Genomic DNA, 19,958 nt, shown 5'->3' on the forward strand with positions numbered 1-19,958 from the left:
TGTTTTGGAGGTGTGCATTGCCTCAGAACCTGAGTTTGTCATTTATTAGCCAGTGCTACATCTGTCTCTCTCCCAGCCCCGTTATAGTTTCGTTTGCTGCTTTCAGAAGTTAATGAGAAAATATTGCTACCAAAGCTTTGCTAAACGAGGTTTAAGACCCAATCTGAAAGTTACAGGGTAGCACAGCAAACAGTTCTCTTAACTGTGGCGTGGATCTTAGAAAACTGTGTTCTCTGTTGATAAACTTTTGAGCTGAAACTGTGGTGAAATGCACGCATTACTGAAGGCAGAGGTACCTGCAGGATCAGTGTGCAAATGAGGCACACAAGTAGGTGGTGTGTACCTATTCCTGTGAGACAGCATCTGTAGGAGTAGTGTTACCCTGCACCATGGTGTGTCCCAGGTTTGTGTGTGATGCAGGAATACGAACGTGCACTCTGGGATATGGTGGTGGCATTGTGCCTATGTGTGCATTTCTAACAGGGGTATATCCTGGATGTGTTCCTGGCTGGTAGGAGTTGTAGAATCAAGCTGACTTTCTCTGTGAAGTGTATCAGTATCTACGGATGCAAACAAAAAACATTATGTCCAATGCTGGTTTAGTAAATAAAATGGTTTGCCTATAGGATAAAATTTATGTGAGCAAAAAGGTGGTGTTGCAGGAGGGCAACCTGAAGCCCCTTGTACTGTGTCCATTCCCAGCAGGGAAGAACTGACACTGCTGTCTGACATGCCTTGAACTATTTATTCTCCCTGCTGCCAATTGCATTTCAGTATGCATGTGTTTGGAGGAAAAACAGGGTGTAGGAACAGAGTGAATGCATAACCCCCTTATGAATGAGTGTTCGTGCCATTGCTGAGCTGTGTATTGGCAGAGCATGCACTTCTGCAAAATACATGAGGGTGGGCTACACGTGATGGCCCAAGACTGTGTTTGTGATCAGAGGGAGACAGGTGTATGTAAAAGCCTCCTCCACCTTTCCTCTGTGCAGCCACGGAGCTTGCCAAGGCGTAATTAATGGGGTTCTCATGTTTCAGGGCAGACTATCGAGCAGCTGCAGAAGTGCCAGCTCAGTTGGTAGCCTCAAAAACAAAACATCTCTTGTTTCTCATCACCACTGTGAAATGCTGCCTTCCTGAGCCTTGGGTCTGGCCCTGCAGCTTTCAGGATAGACAGAATGTGAGATTTTTGCCAATTATCTATTCTTCTTGGTCTGTTTAATATCCGTTATCGATTTAATATGCCACTCTAATGAGATTTTGCTTTTTCCATCTCCGCCGTAGAGCTGATTACTTAGCATATGTGGTTTTTCTTTGGTTATTATCATTATTTCATTTGTTTTTAAGGAAACTACAAGAGAAGTTGAACATTTGCTTCAGCTGAAGAGAATGTTTCCCAAGTCTTGGTCGGAAAAAGGGAAAGAGAATGGAGTATGTTGCTGGTAGGTATGTCTGACAGGAAGCCATGACTAGCAGTGTGACTGTCAACAGGAAACAAAACTTCACTGCCGATGTGATGCTGACGTGCAGAACACTTACTGTGTCGTGTTGCCAGCTGAACTCTGTGACCTGGGGAGCACTGTTTGACTACATGAGGTATTCTGTATATTCGTCTGCAAGAGTGTGAATCGCTCTGTCTGGTTACTCCACCTTGCCGAAGCCAGCGAGCCCTGTCTCTTTTGCTCTTGACACCTGCTCCTGTGAAGATATCCAGCAGCCATGTGCAGAGACGTGTATGTGTGAGCCACCCTCACAGCAGTTGCAGAGCGCTCTGCAGACCACAGACAGCTTCGAGGTGTCTTGGCCATTCAGTGCTCTGCAGATATGAACGCTGAGCTTTTCTGGCACGTTCTCACGTTGGCCTGGTCGCTCTCACCATGCTAGTAAATGGGAAAGAAGACTTCCTCTCAGACATAACTTACATCATCCTGGAACTGATCATTGCGGTGCTGGCCATCCTGGGGAACGTCCTGGTCTGCTGGGCTGTCTATTTGAACAGCAACCTGCAGAACGTCACCAATTATTTTGTGGTGTCCCTGGCTGCTGCTGACATTGCGGTGGGAGTGCTGGCAATCCCCTTTGCCATCACCATCAGCACTGGCTTCTGTGCCTTCTTCTATGGCTGCCTTTTCATCGCCTGCTTCGTCCTGGTCTTGACACAGAGTTCCATCTTCAGCCTCCTTGCTATCGCCATCGACAGAATCATTGCGATCCGCATACCCCTCAGGTGAGCAGGGCGGGCTGGAAGGCAGAGGGGGCACTTAGTGGGGAATGAGCATCAGTAAAAGCAGATCTCAAGGTAAACTGCAGAAGGGAGAGCTCCTTTTTCAGTTGTTATAAATACACAACCTGCAATTTTTCAAATGGAATGTATACAGCTGCAACCAGATATTCAGCTCAAAAATTTTATCACGTCTCTTTACTGGACTTCTATAAGCCCTCTCTTATCAGAGAGAAATATCTCTCACAACCACACCTTATTCATGTCATCCCTTGTCTAAGGACAGTGGGTCTCTTCCACTGGTGCAGATACTTGTGGGCAGAGCATACAGGCTCTTATTCATTGCTAGCAAAATGAGAAGCTAATGATGGTGCCTATGTTAAAAATAGTGTTTTGTAACTGAGAAGTTGCTCTGTCAAAGAGTATTATTGTGCTTTTTGTATCAGTTCTAGTTTCCGTGGAAATAAATAGGAGGCATTACTTTCAGAGCAGCATATGTAGATGCGGCCCAAGACAATTCCTCTTCACTCAGGGCAGCCCAGGCAGGCCAAATGTTGGACACCCATGTATTAGATCAAGGGAAGGGCTTGTCCCCACTCCAGACTTGAAGGTGGTTGTTCTATGGTCTCCACCTTGGAGTTTAAAGGGCAGCCTGGTCTGGTGGTTGGTGACCCTGTACATAGCAGGGGGTTTGAAACTAGATGATCATTGTGTTCCTTTTCAACCCAGGCCATTCTAGGATTTAAATACTTGTGTTTGGAAGCTAGATGTGACTAGCTGCTACTTGGTGCGCAGCCAGGGAGGCTCATTTGGGACAAGGGGGAGTTTTGGTATGTGTGCAGGGGCTGTTACTCAGTTCAGCTTTCTGCACTGTGTCAGGATACATCTGCCTGTGGGTGAAAAACAGCACTGTGTTTTATGGGCTGGGTCTGAATGCTTTGTGGCAATGCTTGAGAGTTGTTCAGCAAACTTGACATGCAGAAGAAGCCTTGGGAGAGGCCAAGGCTGGCAGAGCATAGGAGCCTTCTATAGGAGAATGCAGCATGCTCTCACCAGTGGAGAGACTTCCCATCCTGTTGAGTAAGAAATATGGCTGCAAAAATGGGACAAAATTCTCATTATTGTGCTCTCAACTTGGAGGTTTTGGTTATCTTCACTCCTATTGAGTTCAAATCTCTTTGTACCAGCCTGTCCAGTTTAGTCTACTCTGAATACAATGCTCACCCAGCACTTACATTGGTTAAAATAAACCTCCTGTTCCCTGCTCTACCTTTCCATGTGGACCAGTGCAGCATAGTCATATCTGAAGGCTCATCTCAGCTGCTGTAACATTGCTGTGAATTGCCAATTTCCAAACTTACAGTTGTGTGACAGTCTACTTTTGGTGTGGCTGTAAGGAAAAGTGAATCTATTCCATTGCGGAGGAAAACCTATGAATGTATAGATTAGTACCTATAAATTGGACTGATTTCACTTTTCTACATTACAGATAAATGTTTTCAGATCATAAACCAGTGTGGTAATAAATGCACAAAGAAGCAGATGTAGAGCAGCCGTTGGTAGCTTGCATCTGACTTGGTTTTGAAAAGGTGAAATGTCTTTAATCTCTTGCAAATTAACTCTGGTGACTTTTGCAGACGGTTTAAGCATTCATATGGATAGAGAATGACCTTCCAGGAAAGGGATTTTAAAAATCTGCATTTCTGCTTTTTATTATTATTATTATTATTATTGGCATTGCAACTATATTATCTTTAATTTTCTGGAATAGCCAAAGTAGAGTGTCTTTCAGAAGAAGTCTTTCTGGCTTGCCCAGCACTGGGTGCTGTACCTGTTTCACTGTTCTGTTTTAGAAATAACAGAGCACACCCTCTTCCAGTCCAGAAGCACTGGAGTTGATTGGCCACAGAAACCAACAGGTAGATCTATGGGTTCCTCCTCCTCCTCGTCCTCTATTAGTTTGTCCTTTTACAAAGGGAAGGAAGAAGTTGTCAATTCTGTTTTCCCCAGAAGCGTTTATGGGTGAATAACCATTAGATTTATAGCTTCTGACATGCTGAGAAAGTGAAAGCTATTAGCCCAAGAGGGAGAAGCTGCATGACTCAGACTGCTCACATCTCACTTTCTGCTTTCAAATGCCTGGTTGTCTTAAATATGCATCAAACCAATGGAAGGAAAGTTCTGCTAAAAATGCAACACTTCCACATTCTTGAATGGAAGACGTTTGAGGGGAATACCTCTTCTCTCCTCTTTAGAGGATAAGAAACACAACATCAGACATTCCCAATATTAATTTAGATCATTACTCTTAAAAATAAATGAGATCTCCTTCCTGTATTCTAGAAGGGAAAGAAAAAAAGCACCAAACCTATTTTTTCTCCACATTTAACTGTTCCATACCTAATTTGTCCTAAGGCAACCACACATCTCGATGGATATCTCTGTGGTTGTGTACACACACACAAATAAGCTGTAGGAATTAGGGAGGCAGAAGAATGAGATTTCTTATTCTGCTTGGTTTTGGACACCTCAGTATGCAATTGGTGTTACATTTGGAGTGATCTTTCTGTGGTTAAAAGAACCGTCCCCATAAAATGGCAGTGAGGAAAGACATGCATTGGTAACATTTAAAAATAGGAGAAAAAAAAATTGTTAGTTGTCAAATAACTAAAATATTTCACAGAACTTGAAAGACTTTCAAAAAGTTCTCAAACATTTGCTGAATTGTGCCAGATTTAATACAAGCGTAGCTCTCTGAAAGTGGCAACAAAGCACTCCTGAGAAAGCAAGGCCAAGCCATTGTTCAGTGTAGGACTAATTGCAAACTGTCTCTAGCATGGCAGGTACCTGAAAACCTGCACTCACTGATATAAAACCCCTGGGTGTTCGAAACAAAACTGGCTGTGAGTCTGAGCTCCAGGTTGAAGTCACGGGCCAAGAACAATTGCCATTTTCCAGGCTTTTTGGTGCCAGGAAATGCTCCAAGGGCACCGTGCCCAGCCACATACTCTTGTGCATGCTCTGGTGGTGCGGATATTCCCGTGCTGAAGGACAGGTAACTCTGATGTACTGGAAGGAGAGAAAGTGTTTCTTCCTGCAACCAAACAGAAAAGTGTTCTCAGGTTACTGTTTGCTCCATGTGCTGGCTTCAGGTGTTGGCCTGTGGCATAAATCCATGTGCTTGCCATGCGGTGCCAACTGCAGGGGCTGGAAGTGGAGACCTTGTCCTGGAGATAGCTGACTTTCTTAAGCAGTCATAGATGAGCATCTGAATCAGTGCTTTAATATTTTATTGCCACTTTGACCCACTTTCTTCTCTGCCTTCTCACCTCTGCCTGCCCACTGCCTTTTTGACCTTATGCCAAGCTCTTCCAACACATATTCATGTTTTGTCAAATAGATGGCTAACAGATTCAGCCCAATATGAAATAATAATTTGCTTTCTCCTTCTAACAACCATGGGCACGGCTTTGAGAGCAACATGAATTGTCTATGGCTTTGTGTGCTGAGGTGGAACTTGCTGCTGCCAAAGTTGTGGTCTGGAAGCTGGTAGAGCTGAGAGCATAAGAGCAGTGCCTGCCCACTGCCATTGCTTCTGCTGCTCAGAGCCCTGTGCGTGGCTGTGGGGTCCCATCCTGCCTGTCCCCATAGCACGATCAAGTACCAGTATCCGGTATCATCTGGTAACAAGGGAGGATGTTTCTTGACTGAGAGTTTTGGGAAAGAATTGTTTGAGTGGTGTGTGAGAAGGTCTGGGTTTGATATCCTGCTGTAAGATTTCTCAAGTGATCTGGGACTGTCAGATACATGTTATAGGGATAGAATATTCTCCTGCCCCTGTGACTGTAACTGCCAGGGATGTGTGGGCTGTTGGGCACTGTGCTCAGTGAGCAGTGTTTGCAGTGAGTTGTTCATAAGCACTGATTGCTGCTGGAATTCAGATCGAAGAGCAGTGCCCTCCAAGTGCAGCTCTGTATATATTGCTCCCTTGCAATGCAGTGACAGTGGCTGGTGTGAGCTCTACATGTGGTGGGGCCTTTTGGCTCAGGGCAGCCATGCTATCAGCCAGGGCTGAGTTTGGAAGACAAGCAGCACACCAGGCAGAAGCTGTGATGATGAGTTAGGCCAGCTACAAATCATGCAGTGAATGGAAGATTTTAACCTCTCTCTGAGGACCCTGTGGTTCCCATACCAGCTCTGCTTTCCACCCTGTTTCAAGACTTACAGATCAGACAGGTGATGCACTGCACTTTCTGGCAGAGCTGAGGTGAGGAATCAAGAGGTATCACATCTTCAGCCAGTTTAATTTAGGCAGCATAAGGGGAGCTGTGCATTCACCAAGAGCAGCTGCTCCCCTGGAGGCAATGCGCCAGTCTGCTGGTGGGAGAGCAGCAGGGCAGGCAGAATTATCTGGGGGAAGATATCCATGCTTGCAGGTATTTGCACAAATGGATTTGACTTTATGGAGGAGCCAGGTACCCCGGCCCCACACCCATTTCCACCCTGAGTGTCTCTGCTCTGTATATGTGTTCTCTGCGCCTGCAGTTTCACCAGCAGAAGTTGTTGTTTGTGTAGCCAAGTCCAGTATTTCCAGGAAGCACGAGAACTGCTCGAGCACAGGCAATCCAGTGCTGTCTGGACACATCAGACATGCTGCAAATCATTCTCCAGCTATGCAGAGCACGGGCTGTAGGTGTGAGCAGCTCCTTTTAGCAGGCTGCACCTCCTGCATCAGGGTGCCAGCAGCTCAAACTGTGTGATGCTCCCCGAAAGCCCTGACCTTGTCATCCAGAGCTCCACAGCACTGTGGGTATAGGCAGCTATTTTGGCCTGGGGGCCAGAAAGATGACCTGAGAGGTGCTACACACGCTGTTGTGAGCTTTTGCTCTTAGCCTGTGGAGATGCTGAGCATTATGGAAATGTCCTGATAAATTGATAGCACTGCCAACTTGGTACAGTGCAGCTGGGAAGCAGAAGGCTGCTTGGGTTAAGTTCTGTTCCTTAGCCTTGTAAAGTTTGTTGCATGGGAATCCCCAGAGGGTAAGAAGGAGGGAGAAGCTTGACTGGGATGGGGTGGTGGAGGGGAGGGGGGGGGGGGGGGGGAGTTGTTTGCGTGGAGCAGCAATGAATGTATTTTTAGTGGAAGGGATGGGACAGCTCTAGTCGTGGGATAACAGCTGCACAGTTTCAAAATTCCTCTGACAAGATGTAGTCAATTCCAGGGCTGGAGGGTTTTGTGATATTTTTTTTTTCCTTCTTTTTTTTTTTTTTTTTTTTTTCTAAAGCTCCAAGTGCCTTTGGCCAACCTCTTGTTCCCCAAGGGTACTTTTCAAAGCACAGATGCTGTTTCGCTGTGTTAATTAGCTCTGAATGTAAGCAGTTTCTCTGCTAGCATCCATGTGGTGCTCTCAGCCTCCTATAGGCACTGAGTAGGATCCATCTCTTGCTAGAGAGAACTTTTTATGTGCCAGGATCAGCTGAATTCCTCTCTAATTTCTGGAAGGTGAATTTCAGTGTATTTTGGGTGCTGATAATTGTGGTTGGCTCCCTCAGCTGCTCCTTCTTTTCTGATTTTGAAATGCAGCTGTGGATGGAGTCTGCCAGGTTTTATATCAGCCAGGTTGTTTCCAGAGCTCACCAGCAGGGATTCAAAGTGTGTGCAAGATCTCCATTGCTGTGCCTGGAGAAAGCAGCATCTCTCTTTCCCTGCTCTGTACTGGTGTTAGGATAGGAGCGTGAATCTGTGGGAGGGACTATCTCATTGAGAGATGGAAAGATTTCTGTGGCTGGTTGGATTATTATTATTATTGTTAATGTTTATTTGCTGAGAGAATTCTGGAGATGGGGGGAGAAGGAGCACTGGGTAAACACTGGTAGCCCAGAGCTACTGTGGTCTGATTGCAGACACATGGGGTCAAATGCAGTGTGGGACCCACGCTGGACAATGTGGGAATCCAGCCATCTTCTTTCTAGGCTAAGTGTTACCAAGAAAAGGAAATTGCATTGAAATGTTAAACTGTTGCCCTGATTTACATTTTCAGAGAGAAAAACTGGTGGAGTCAGCTCAGGACTCACAGTAACCTGTGAGGCCTTGGGAACTGGCTGATATTTCAAACAAACAAAGGTCTCTGGCTGCCCTGTCAGGTTCTTACCATGTTGCTTATTGTCTTGTTCAATAGATCTCAGTGGATTTATTGCTTGAGCTAGGTATATCAATATCTTCATCACTGAGGTTACCTTTGGTGTGTGCAGTGCAGCCCACAGTATGTATACCTGTGGTCAGAGCACTCTCCTTAGCTGAACTAACTCCTGTTTTATGAGAAAGATATGAGGTCAGCTTTGCTGTGATGGCAAGGAAAACTGCTGGCCTTGTCTCAGTTATTTAAGGAAGGCTGGTGATGCTGGATTTATTGAAAGAGGGAGCAAAGTGAGGTAATGTCCAGGGGAATGCCAGCCTGGCCTCTGCAACTCAGTCAGCAACAGACTTTCCCTGGAACCCACCTAGGTTATGGGACCAGTGGTACTGTGCCTCCAGTCCTTTGGTGCTGTTTGGCTTACAGATGGATCAATGGTGAGACAGACATAGCAGTTCTGTGCTAGAGGCCTGCTTCCTTGGCAGAATGGAGGAGCCATCTCTATGCCTTTGGCAGAGGAACTATAGTGGCCTTCACCACCACAGGTCAGAACGGTGATGCCAGTTATCCAGGCAAGATCTGCATGCATGACCAAATGACATGGTGGAATGAAGCTGAAAACCATTTTAATTTCCCTGCTTTTCTGTAGCCTATTCTCTGCCTAAAGGAGCAAGGAGGGAAGTAGATGGCATGCAGTGTCACTATGGAGTCAGTACTGGGCTGGGTGGGTTCTACGCAGCAGATCAAAGGCATGACTGAAGAAACAGTTGCCTTTCTTGTTGTCTTCTTCCTTCCGGGGCACTGGACCATTGTCTGGGTGTCAGGGCTTTGCTGAATGACATTGGTGTAATTCTCATTTTTTCCTCTGCTTTACAGGTACAATGGCTTGGTGACGGGCTCTCGAGCCAAAGGTATCATTGCCATTTGCTGGGTATTATCGTTCATCATTGGCTTGACACCAATGCTAGGGTGGCACAAGCGTTCCCAGATCAATGAGCTGGGTGCTAATAAGTCCTCTCCCATCAACTGCAGCAACAGTATGGTAGCCTGTCTCTTTGAGGCTGTGGTCACCATGGAGTACATGGTCTACTACAACTTTTTTGCCTGCGTGTTGTTGCCTCTTCTCCTCATGTTTGGCATCTACTTGAAAATCTTCATGGCAGCCCGACGGCAGCTCAAGCAGATGGAGAACAAGATGGTGCATGGGGAACGCTCACGGTCCACTTTGCAGAAGGAAGTCCATGCGGCCAAATCCTTAGCCATCATTGTTGGGTTGTTTGCAGTCTGTTGGCTTCCACTACATATTATTAACTGTTTCACTCTTTTTTGCCCAAATTGTGCTCATGCTCCCCTCTGGCTGATGTATCTGGCCATTATCCTGTCTCATGCCAACTCAGTTGTAAATCCTCTAATTTATGCCTACCGAATCAGGGAATTCCGATACACCTTCCGTAAAATCATCAGCCAGCACATCCTGGGGAGGAAAGAGCAGTTCAAGGCAGGAACATCCAGCATTAGGACTTCCACTCATGGTGGGGATGGAGAGAACGCCAGCACACGAATCAGTGATTATGCGTTAGAAGTATACATGAATGGAGAGATCCACAGGGATCCTGAAAAGCAGGACTTAAACAAATGCAAAGCTGTCTTGGAATGGCATCAGAATGGAAATGCTCTGGACATGGAGACAAATGGGCATCTCCCACGTTCCTGCAAAAATGGGATTCTCTCAGATGCATGTGTGAACAGGGAGCTTCACCATGAAGAGTTAATAGATGCCCAGGTGTCTTTCTCAGATCTAGAAAGCACAGCCTTTGCAACAGCTGATGTTTCCTGATGAATCGTTCACAGTCTTCCTGGTATCATTATTTTATTCTCCATGGGCGGCCTCTGCCACGGCAGAAGATGAGGCTGGGGGGCGGGGGGAGAGATGTGTATTCAAGTTACTGTGGAGAAGGGGTTCTTACCCAGGACTGTTGTGGCAATCCTTAATACTAGACTGGAGAAAAAGCCAAGAGACCATTGAAACAGACTGAGAAAGGAGGGACGTGTTATCCATCGATGACCTGTCACCAAGAGCAGTGGCAGGGTCAAAGATAGCATTCCAAATTGAGCACTGGGAGACTGCTGATGCAGGACCTATCGTGATATTATGCTGTACTGTGTTTCTGTGGTTGTAGGTCTGTTTTGCTGTCTTTACCAACAGAAATAAAACCATGGCTGAAAGCATTCACTTGATTGTAAAGAGCAACATGGAGGAGTGTCTAATTCTTTGGCCCTGCAACAAATAGAAGGAAGATAGCAACATCTATTGGTCAGGAAGGATGCCATCAGCTGCTTGGACATGAAAGGAGTTTACCTGATGGAAGCTTTGGATACCTTCAACCATGACATTTTGTCTTTCATTCATGTTTTTAAAGCTTATACTGCAACAGGTTGCTTAGATGTTTTTTCTTGTCTTGATTAGATTACATTATGTTAAGTTATAAAGATGAACAAGAATTTATATCCATTCCCTGGGCGCTCAGTGTTCCAGATGCACAAGACAAATGTAACCTCATAGCTCTCCACCCTATCCAGCAAATAATGACAATAGACTAATATGGAGTTCCCTTGGCAAAAGGACAGTCAGCAGGACTTGGTGCTAGAGCATGGATGATCTTTGTCACCAGGGTTGGTCATACCCTGAGGTGCTGTGGAGAGTCATCAGGTGTGAGGTGTCTGTAGGCTGGTGGGCACTGACTACTGCTTATTCCTCAGTGTCTATGCCTGCCCTGGTTTCCCAGAGTGCAAATTAATTCCGTGGTCCAAAGTTGTCACTCTCACTCAAAAGGCTGTGGGACACTTTTTTGTTGTTTATTTGATGGGGAGGCAGGGTGGGGAATGACACAAGATGAGTCATACCTACATACTTCTAGAATCCCAGCTCTGTCTGAACATCTTTTTCTCCTGTGGTTTCAGTTGTTTCCTGATGTGCTTTACTGTGAAGCCTGATGTGTCCCAGCAGTGCAGAAGCCAACAGATCTCAGTCTGTCTGGTTAGAAGATACTCTGAGGAGCTGGAAGCAGTCAGTGTTAGTAGAAGTCTGCTTAGAAACTGAAGTAGTATGTGTAAGAGAACAGGCAAATCTGCTACAACAAAGGTATGCACTGATATGATTTGTCATAGCGGAGTTTCACAGCAGTTCAGTAATTTTCTGTATCACATATGAAGCTGTGGTAGCTCAGGGACAGCAGAGTGCCATGTTAGCTTGTATTCTATCTAAATGTTTTCCAGTTTTTCCAGTTTTATTTGAAAAAAGCTTTCTTTTTCTCCAGTCTGTCTGAATGCAGGTGAGGAGTGGTTTATAATACTGAATGTGTCCAAAGTATGTGACTGCTCTAAGCTGGCTACAAGCTTAATGTGAGGTGGGTTAAAGGATGTATTTACCACCACAATCCTTAGCAGAAGGACAGGCAAGTATATAGAACAGTAGACCCCACAGTTTAATTGCACTGCTGCTTTCTTGGCGTGGCTCTAGTCTAACATCAAAGGTGTGGATTATCACTCTAGCACCGTTAGCAAATACATGGCCATTTACTGATGCTGTAGGCAGGCCCTCCCTCTGCAGGGTGACTTGGGATCTTGTTGCTCTTTATCTTCCTTGATGGAATATTTCTGTCAGCTCTGTGCAGGATGACTCTTCTGGCCTCCTGCAACAGCAGCAGAGGAATTCAGTCTGAAAAAAGGGGATCTGATCTCCTTAGGCCTCAGCTGGGAGCTGAAATGTTTCTAAGAATAGCACAAGATTACATCCGGTATTCATGTCAATAACAATTAGGTTCACAAAGAAGCAGAGCAGGGAAGGAAGTGTGGGAAAATACCAGTGTCGCTCATGTGCTGGAACACAGGCAAGTGCAGAAGTGTCTCCTATTGAGCTTTAGTTGCAATTGTAAAGGGATGTTTTATGTCACGTTGCATCAGACTTTCAACAACTGATGTAGGTTGGTTGCTTTCTATTGTTTCCTGAGCTTCTTCACACTCAATTGTGGGTTCTTCTTGGTTGCCACAAGAATTGAATTGATCTATATTGATGTGACCCAATTAAGACTGTCCCTTTGGAAAACTACCCTGCCCAACCAAAGTAAGATTGCCAAGCAAACTTAGAGTTTCCAAATGTCCTGAAATCAGTTTTTCTGTCACTGTTTGAGTTGCCTCCCAAGTGTATCCGGTCCCTTTCAATATTAATGATCTAGATTTCAAACGAAAAGGGACCAGGGGATGTGTGTGTAGGAGGATGTGCAGTGGTTGTAAGGAGGCAGGATGTTTTGTGTGGAATTAGAAGTCTGTAGTCGGCAGGAAGGAGTGGATGGCCAATTGCATCACATGCTGTGTGCCTTCTGGCAAACATATGTCTGAGATGGACCTTCAGAAGATGCTTCTGAAGTTGTAGGGGGGAGCGTGAGTCTTTTGAACAGAATTCTGAAATTCTTATTTCTCGTTTCATGAATTCAAGGCTTCCTTCCTTTTACTGAAAAACAAGTCTTAGTGTCCCATGAATAAAATGTGCCCTTGAGAAATGCACCTCTTCCAAAATACAGAGCAAGACTCGTTTGACAAGTTAAAAGTTCACGTTTTTTCTTTCCTAACTTCCCATTTTCCTTCCAGATTGGGATTTAGCTGATGAAATAGATATTCTGGATAAACAAAGATGGTGCAAGACAAAGGAAAGAATGAGGTGACCATCATGAGAGTATAGAGAAGATCTCCTTAGGAATCCGAGGTTCAGTGGGTGCAGAGAGTAAGAGCTGGGGTAAGAAGAGACTAATGTCATTGAACTGAAACATATTACTAAAAATGGCTCAAAACCCATAGAGAAATGCAGTGCCTCGTTTGGTGAGAGGGCATTCCATGAATTTCACCATTCCCCTGAGACTCCTGGGCTCCAGGGTTTGTCTGCTCTGTAGGGTTTTGGAGAAAGTAAAATTCTGATCAGTTGCCAGGAGTAATTTTATCATGAGGAGTTGTAAGGTCTTTTTCCTCAGTAGGGCACTGCTTTTTGTGTGTGCAAATAAATGCACTTAGAATTTTGTTCTGTGCTTTCTTTTGGATTGGCAGTATCTGAGTTCTGTGCAAGCTTGAACTGCAGCTTTTGAAGGGAGCCAAGTGAGATGAAAAGGAGTTGTGATGAAGCTGACACTGGTTTGACAGAGGGCATGGTAGGACAGTTGGGGTAATGTAGACAGAAAGGACTTGCCACTGGTCCTACCTGTTGCTAGTAAGCTTATTGTACAGGCAGGTTTGGGAGTTACATGAAATACTCTGAACCTTTGATCTTTCTTTGAAAATAAGCTCTGGGAGATGCTGAAGGGTATAGGAAAGTCTCTAAGGTGTAGGAGCAGACTGGGGTGTTAGGGTTTGATGGGAAATGTTGATGTGGAAGGAAGATTTGTAGGGTATGTGTTTGGGAGGATATCATGGGAGCTGGTGAATGTGCTGGGAAGAGCTGAGGTTTGCACTGTTGGCCTCAGTGGAGTGGGGATGGCTGAATAAGGACTTTGGAAGGGATTATTACTTTGGAATAGTCTTATGGTACTCCTGGGTCACTGCAGAGGGGCGGCCCTGCCCTGATAACTGCAGGGGGTTGACTTTGTGTGGTTTATATGTGACTGAGGAAGAGATGTTTTTTTTCTGGATTATCTCATTTTTAGATGCGTTGTCTCATTTCATAAGCACAGTCAGCTGAAACAAACCCTTCTACTTCATGAGCATCACCCACACACACCATCCTACCTCTTAAAAATAAATGAGTTCAGCCATGCTTTGTGGGAAGGACAAGGATACTGTAACAGTTGTGATGCATTGAAACTGTAGAATATTCTCTAGAGGTGTTTGGTACATTAGCTGCCTAATAGTTCTCTCCTGTTTTGTTTTGGGCATCAGACTACTCTGAGGCAGACCAAGGAGCTTTGTCTTTCTAGCACTGAGCTTCTGACCTTTTTTACAGTAAAACATATCAAGAGTAACTAAAATGACAACAGTTCCTGATTTGCACAAGGCAACCAAACTCGAAATGAGGCAGAGTTCTGTATAGCTTCCAGTGTTATTCATCTGCTGGGACTCTTAACACAAGAATGTGTTGCATTCAAGACTGGAACCTGTTGATCTGAGAACATCCTTTGCTTCCCCTGTTCTGTCTCAGGTGTTTCTGACCATGTTTCTTTGGAGGGTTGTCTCTATGGCCTGTCAGCTGAGACACTACGAACACCTGATGCACGCGCTGTCACTAAGAAACACTCTTTTAATTTAAATGTTTTACAAATATTGTTGTTGTTTTCCCTCTGTTTGTCAGTTACCAGTGGGAAGGGAGGGAGAATCTGTGCATGCATGTGTATCTAAAGTGCATTGACCAAAGTTTGTTTTCTTTCTTGAACCTGTGAAGTTTTAATATCTGTGAAGTCATCAGACTGCTGGGCAATGAGGAGCCACTGGTGCTGCTGAGTCTGTCTTGGTTACATTTCTTAATAAGCATTAAAATAATAAAATATATTTGTAAAAGTGAGCATGAGTGTCTTTGTCCAAGGGAGATCTGTCTATTTTGTGAATGTTTTATTATCTTTTATTAGCTTTTTCCGTAGGCTCATTCTTCCGGAGAGCTCTGTCCCTGGCACTACCTGTTAAAGATGTCAGCATGGACAAGGTGATGGACCCAGACAGACTGGGAGCCCCTCACAACTGGCATCCTTGGATCTGCCATCTGGCAGTAAGAGAAAATGTTTACAGCTGTGTCCTGAACATGAGGTAGAGTACTGTATTTTCCCCAGACACTGCAGTGTCAGGAACAGTGTTACATAGAGAATCCAGAAAAGGTACCTGGAACACAGCTATGACTGGAGCATCTCAGCATCCTGACTCTCCTTCCACACATCAGACTGTAACACCACTGCTTCAGCCTTCTGTCTGCCAATGCTGCTTAGACTGGGCTTGCCCCAGCATGATGTCAGCCAAAGTAGTCTGGAAATGGAAGCAGTGAATCTAGATGCTACTGGTGCGTCTCAGGCCAATTCTGAGCAATGCTGACAGAATGCAGCAGGAATCATTTCCAGCTCTTCACAGCTGGCAGCTACTAAATGAGTATGGGAGGGTCGGTGGTTAGTGAAAGTCTATATGATCCAGGAGCATTTGGAACTGGAAGTGTTGAAATAGAAGTTCACCAGATAACCATCAGCTATGCTCATTCCCTCTACCAGTTCACTTTGCAGCTGGGCTGGAGGTCCCACTGGAGGCTCTGCTTCTTGGAGAGGTTCTGGCACCCTGGTGCTGTGTGGCCAGCTGGGCCTGAGCTGTTCAACCATGTAATTGAAAAGCTTTTTGATTCTTCCCCTCCTTTCACAAACAGCCTGCGTTTTGTTCTGTGGCATCAAAGGCCAGGAGCTGGGAGGAACAATGGGTCTGCAGGAGCCCTGGGGAACAATGGCTGTACCTGGTCCTGGGAAGAAAGCAAGTACTTGGAAGAACAGAGAGAGCTCCCAGCTCAGCAACACAATTGGCCTCATCTGGAAATCTAACTTCAGAGATCTACACCTTGGAATGGTAACCCAGAGAAACTGAACTGCAGGGCAGCTGCTATAGACCGAGCTGAAGGACAACACAGCTCATAAGTGCAATATTAACTGCACTGCTGGGAACTGATGACATTTTTGAGTGTTGAAATAGGATGGAGTGGTGGAGGATGGCATTTTCCCTGCAAACAGGTGGATGACATGCTTTGTCTAAAATGTGTTTTGCAGCTTTAAAGCAGCAGGATCTTCCTTGTCACTTCTGCCCTTGAACAGGAAGCCTTTGCTGCTAAGAATAGTGCATACAAGCACCTGCTGTGCTCACAGCTACCATGTATTACAAGGAGAAATTTTGGGGGGTTAAAAGCTCTGCGCATCTTTTCTGGGGCCCTATGGACCTCACAATTTACTGTCACTGGAAACACTCCCCACTGTCTTGCATTTGGCCAAAGTGAACAAGTGAGATTCTCCATGTGTGACTTCTGCCAGCTCGGATCCTGGGACAACTCTACCTCTGATCCCTGATGTTAGCTGATGCAACTCATTGCAGTTTGGAGTCTCGCTGAATGTAAGTGAAGCTGTGTTATTCTTCTTGACCTTCCAGTCTCCTCTTCAGTGCTGTGAAGAAAGGAGGATGGTTCTTGATATTGGAGTCATTTCCTCAGAAATGACCCAGTGGATGTGGCTGTTGTAGGATTTTTTGGCTGCAGAGTGCACTCCTCTTGTGAGCAGCATTATTGCTCTACTGTGAAACTGCAGTGTTTACCACTGAGACCCTGCTGAGTGACAGGAAAGTTCTACCCAGAGCTCGGAAAATTAGGTTCATTTTGAAAAGTAGAGTCCTTACAGTGCGTGAAACCAAATGAGCTGTGCCAAGTGTGGGGCTGAGAATAGCATGGTGATATTTTGGCAAGTGAAAGACAAAGAACTTTTGATCTCCAGATTCAGAGTAAACTGTGTGAAGATGAGGTTATTTGGAGTGTGAATCCATACTGTGTGGTCTGAGCCTCATCTACTGAACTCCAGACCTGGGACTGTGGTTTTTGGGAGTATCCCGCTGCTCCCCAGAGAGGTGACTGCAACTTCTCCAGAGTTCTGGGTAGACTTTAAGCCTTCTGGCTTAGAAAACGAAGCACCAGAGCTGAAATCACTCAGTTTTTGTTTGCCAAGGATTTACCCTGAGCTCTGGGCAGCTCTGATTTTTTGCCTTACCTAAGGCAAGAAGATTAGATAACAGCTTGGAATGAGAGTGAAGAAAGTCCATGCACGTGGAGTATCTTGCTGCCTCAGCTGTTGGTGAGGTCATGGGGATGCCTTTTGGGCTGGTATTAGTCCAGGATATTATTCTAAATATGAGTTAAGCATATATTGGTTGAATAGTTTACTGGAAAACTTGTACCTGTATCATCTGGGCTTTTGGCATCATCCAGGCTTTGGAACTCTTATGTGCCTGTGCTTTGGAGTTTGAAGGGGTGTAAAGCTGCCCAGTGTGATGGTTATATCCAGGAGAGGTGGGGGGAGACCTAATAGACAACTGAATAGCCTGGATCGGTTCTATGAAGAATGCAAAACAAGCCTGGGCCATCTCAGAGTAAGCTGCACTCATGGTGCCTCTTGAACCCATGTCCTGTTATTGTTGGTGTGGAACGTGAGTGTCTGGGCCAATGAAAATAAGGAAGGCAGCTTGACAGACACAGATTTTATCTTTTGAGATTCGTCATGACCTTTCTAGTGTTTAATAAATAAAGTTGACTCAGGAATTGGCAAGTGCCCTATTACATGCAGTCCCGGTGTTGGGACTCGGCAGAATGTTCTGCTTAGCAGTGCACTCTATGAGCTTTGTTTGCCAAGTTCCTATTTTGAAGGTGTGCTGAAGGGCTGAGCAATGGCAGATGCTGAGCCTTCTGCAGGCAGGTGCACTGGGCCTGGCATGTCTGCCCATGCTGATCCAGGCTGGATGAAGGTCATGCTGATGCAAACTTTAATTGCTGGGCAAGAAAAAGAAAAGGAGTATCTTGCAAAGTAAGAATACTGCTTGCACTGGTGTGAATCCTGGGGCAAGGAGAACTTCCATCCTTTCACATTACTGTATAACCCATCAAGCATTTCAATCAGCACTGAACAGTATTGCTTCCTGCATTGCCTTTTGAGCAGCTCTGCCATGTACTCTGGATCCTGTGATATTAAACATCTCCATTATCCAAGGATGTGGCCAATTTTGCAGGTGACAGGAATGGCAGCTCTGAGGCTTGTCTGCTGCTGGTGAATCCTTGCCAAGCCGTCTTTTCTGCTAACTGATGAGAGCAATCACAGCCAGGTTTCCTGAGCTAACCCTGGTGGCAGGGGCAGCAAAACACAGTGCTCCATTGAAAGCAACTGGGAATCATTTGCTGCTAAACTTGAAGCCATTTTGTGATGGTAATTTCAGCCTGAAGTTACTCTGCAGAGCAAAAACGCGTTGGGGAGGTGGAGGTAAGTGTGTTCCTCATCTCAGAGAGACCACAGTGGGTTCACAATGATTATGGCTGAGCCAAAGGCAGAGCCTCAGGAGGCGACTGCTCAGCACTGATTGCATGAGTGCTCAGCACCTTCAAGTAAAGGACAACTGGTTGCTTCGTTTCTGAGGTGTCTGCCATATGGGAGCAGTCCAGTATTCCAAGTGTTTCCTGCCTTTCTTTATATTTGTGCCAAAAGCACTAATAGAAATAGGGTGGAGACGAAAAATCTCAGACCCTCCTGAAGATCATTCTCTTAATTCCAGAAGGAGCAAAATGCTAAAGGTTGCATTAGAAAATCACAAGTAGTCTTTTCTCCCACCACTGGTAACTCAATGCCACAACTAAAGCTGAGAGTCAGCTGCTTCTTCTACAGCTGTGTTCTTTCTGAATTCATGAGAAATAGCATTTTGATTTCCTTCCAGAGGAAATATACAGTAATATCCCTGACTTGCACTGAGACCTTCCAATCTGCAGCATTAACCCATGTCACATTCAACTGCAACTGAGTTAAACCCAATGTCCCCTTTTCCTTATTGACCAGGCTAATGCTTGGGAATTTGGTCTTTTCTCAATAAATCTTTACATCTTGCTTCCTCTGAGCACTCGCTTCCCATGCTGGTTCCCTCTCCTCCTATGTTCTCCATTTGCAGGTGATCCCAACTTTCCTGCAGCATACGAGACCCAGGCAGCACAAGAAGCTTATCTGAGATGCTGGGGCTGTCCGTCCCTTTTACATGGTTCAGCACTACCTGAGCTTCCCAAAAATAGTGTAGCAACAACATAACTGTAAGTGTTCACCTTGTGGCTCTGGGGTATGGGCTGTGCTGTCTGCACGCTAACAGCAGTCTCTGTTTCCCTTGCAGGAGGACCAGCACTTGATCTGGAAGCACCATGTGAGACTTACTGATCCTCCCAGGATGAGTTTGATGGTTTTCTTCCCATCAGAAGCATGAGGCTGTGCTCTGGGGTCAGGATGTTGGTGACATACAGATGACACGGAGCTCTGAAGCCTGCGTGTGAATCAGGTCTTATAAGAGACTGCGCTCTGTTTGCTGCACAGCCACTTTTGCTCTCTCTGAAGGGAGGTCCTCCTGCACGTACCCACGCAGTCGGTGTTATCCAGGTGGCTGCTGTGCACCGGACGTGTGCCAGTGCTGCAAATAGGTGTCCTTGTTGTGCTTCCTCAAGAGATGCATCTGCTGATGTCAGCTTCCAGGTAAGGCACACAGGAACGTGCTCCATGTTGGCATCTGTGGCCTTTGCCTTCTTCTGGTTCTAAGGAAGTTAAAAGTGACCTAAGGCTGCTTTTATTTGCTGAGCCTTGGTCATTGCTGCAGATGGGGAAGCAATGGCAGTTTTCCAGCAGGTGAGACCCTCCAGGCCAACTAGCCAGACAAGAAAAATAAACACAGGAAATAGTATCTGTGCAGTCAGATAACTGAGAAACAAGAGGCTGGGAGCAATTCTGCTGTCTGTGTGTCAGGGGGACACAGCTTTGGAACAAGCAGATGTCAGGCCTTGTCATGGGGAATGGGCCTGGGTGTTGGTGAGTTAGTGTTTGCTAAGG

At 45.5% G+C, this 19,958-nt stretch overlaps 1 protein-coding gene across 5 annotated transcripts in view; it reads left to right on the top strand.

Annotated features, from left to right (window-relative positions):
• The window catches only part of ADORA2A (adenosine A2a receptor), a 30,521-nt gene extending 15,639 nt beyond the window's left edge, over nt 1–14,882 (top strand). For all 5 annotated transcript variants that reach the window (XM_072351353.1, XM_072351355.1, XM_072351354.1 and 2 more), the window contains 2 exons: nt 1,348–2,227; nt 9,232–14,882. In XM_072351353.1, coding sequence (XP_072207454.1) covers nt 1,878–2,227; nt 9,232–10,192 — 1,311 coding nt within the window. In that variant the 5' untranslated portion in view covers nt 1,348–1,877 and the 3' untranslated portion in view covers nt 10,193–14,882. The remainder of the gene's footprint in view (nt 1–1,347; nt 2,228–9,231) is intronic.
• Nucleotides 14,883–19,958: the final 5,076 nt, after the last annotated feature.

The sequence above is a fragment of the Excalfactoria chinensis genome, chromosome 16 (genome assembly GCF_039878825.1).
Source record: "Excalfactoria chinensis isolate bCotChi1 chromosome 16, bCotChi1.hap2, whole genome shotgun sequence".
NCBI classification, from domain to species: Eukaryota; Metazoa; Chordata; class Aves; order Galliformes; family Phasianidae; genus Excalfactoria; species Excalfactoria chinensis.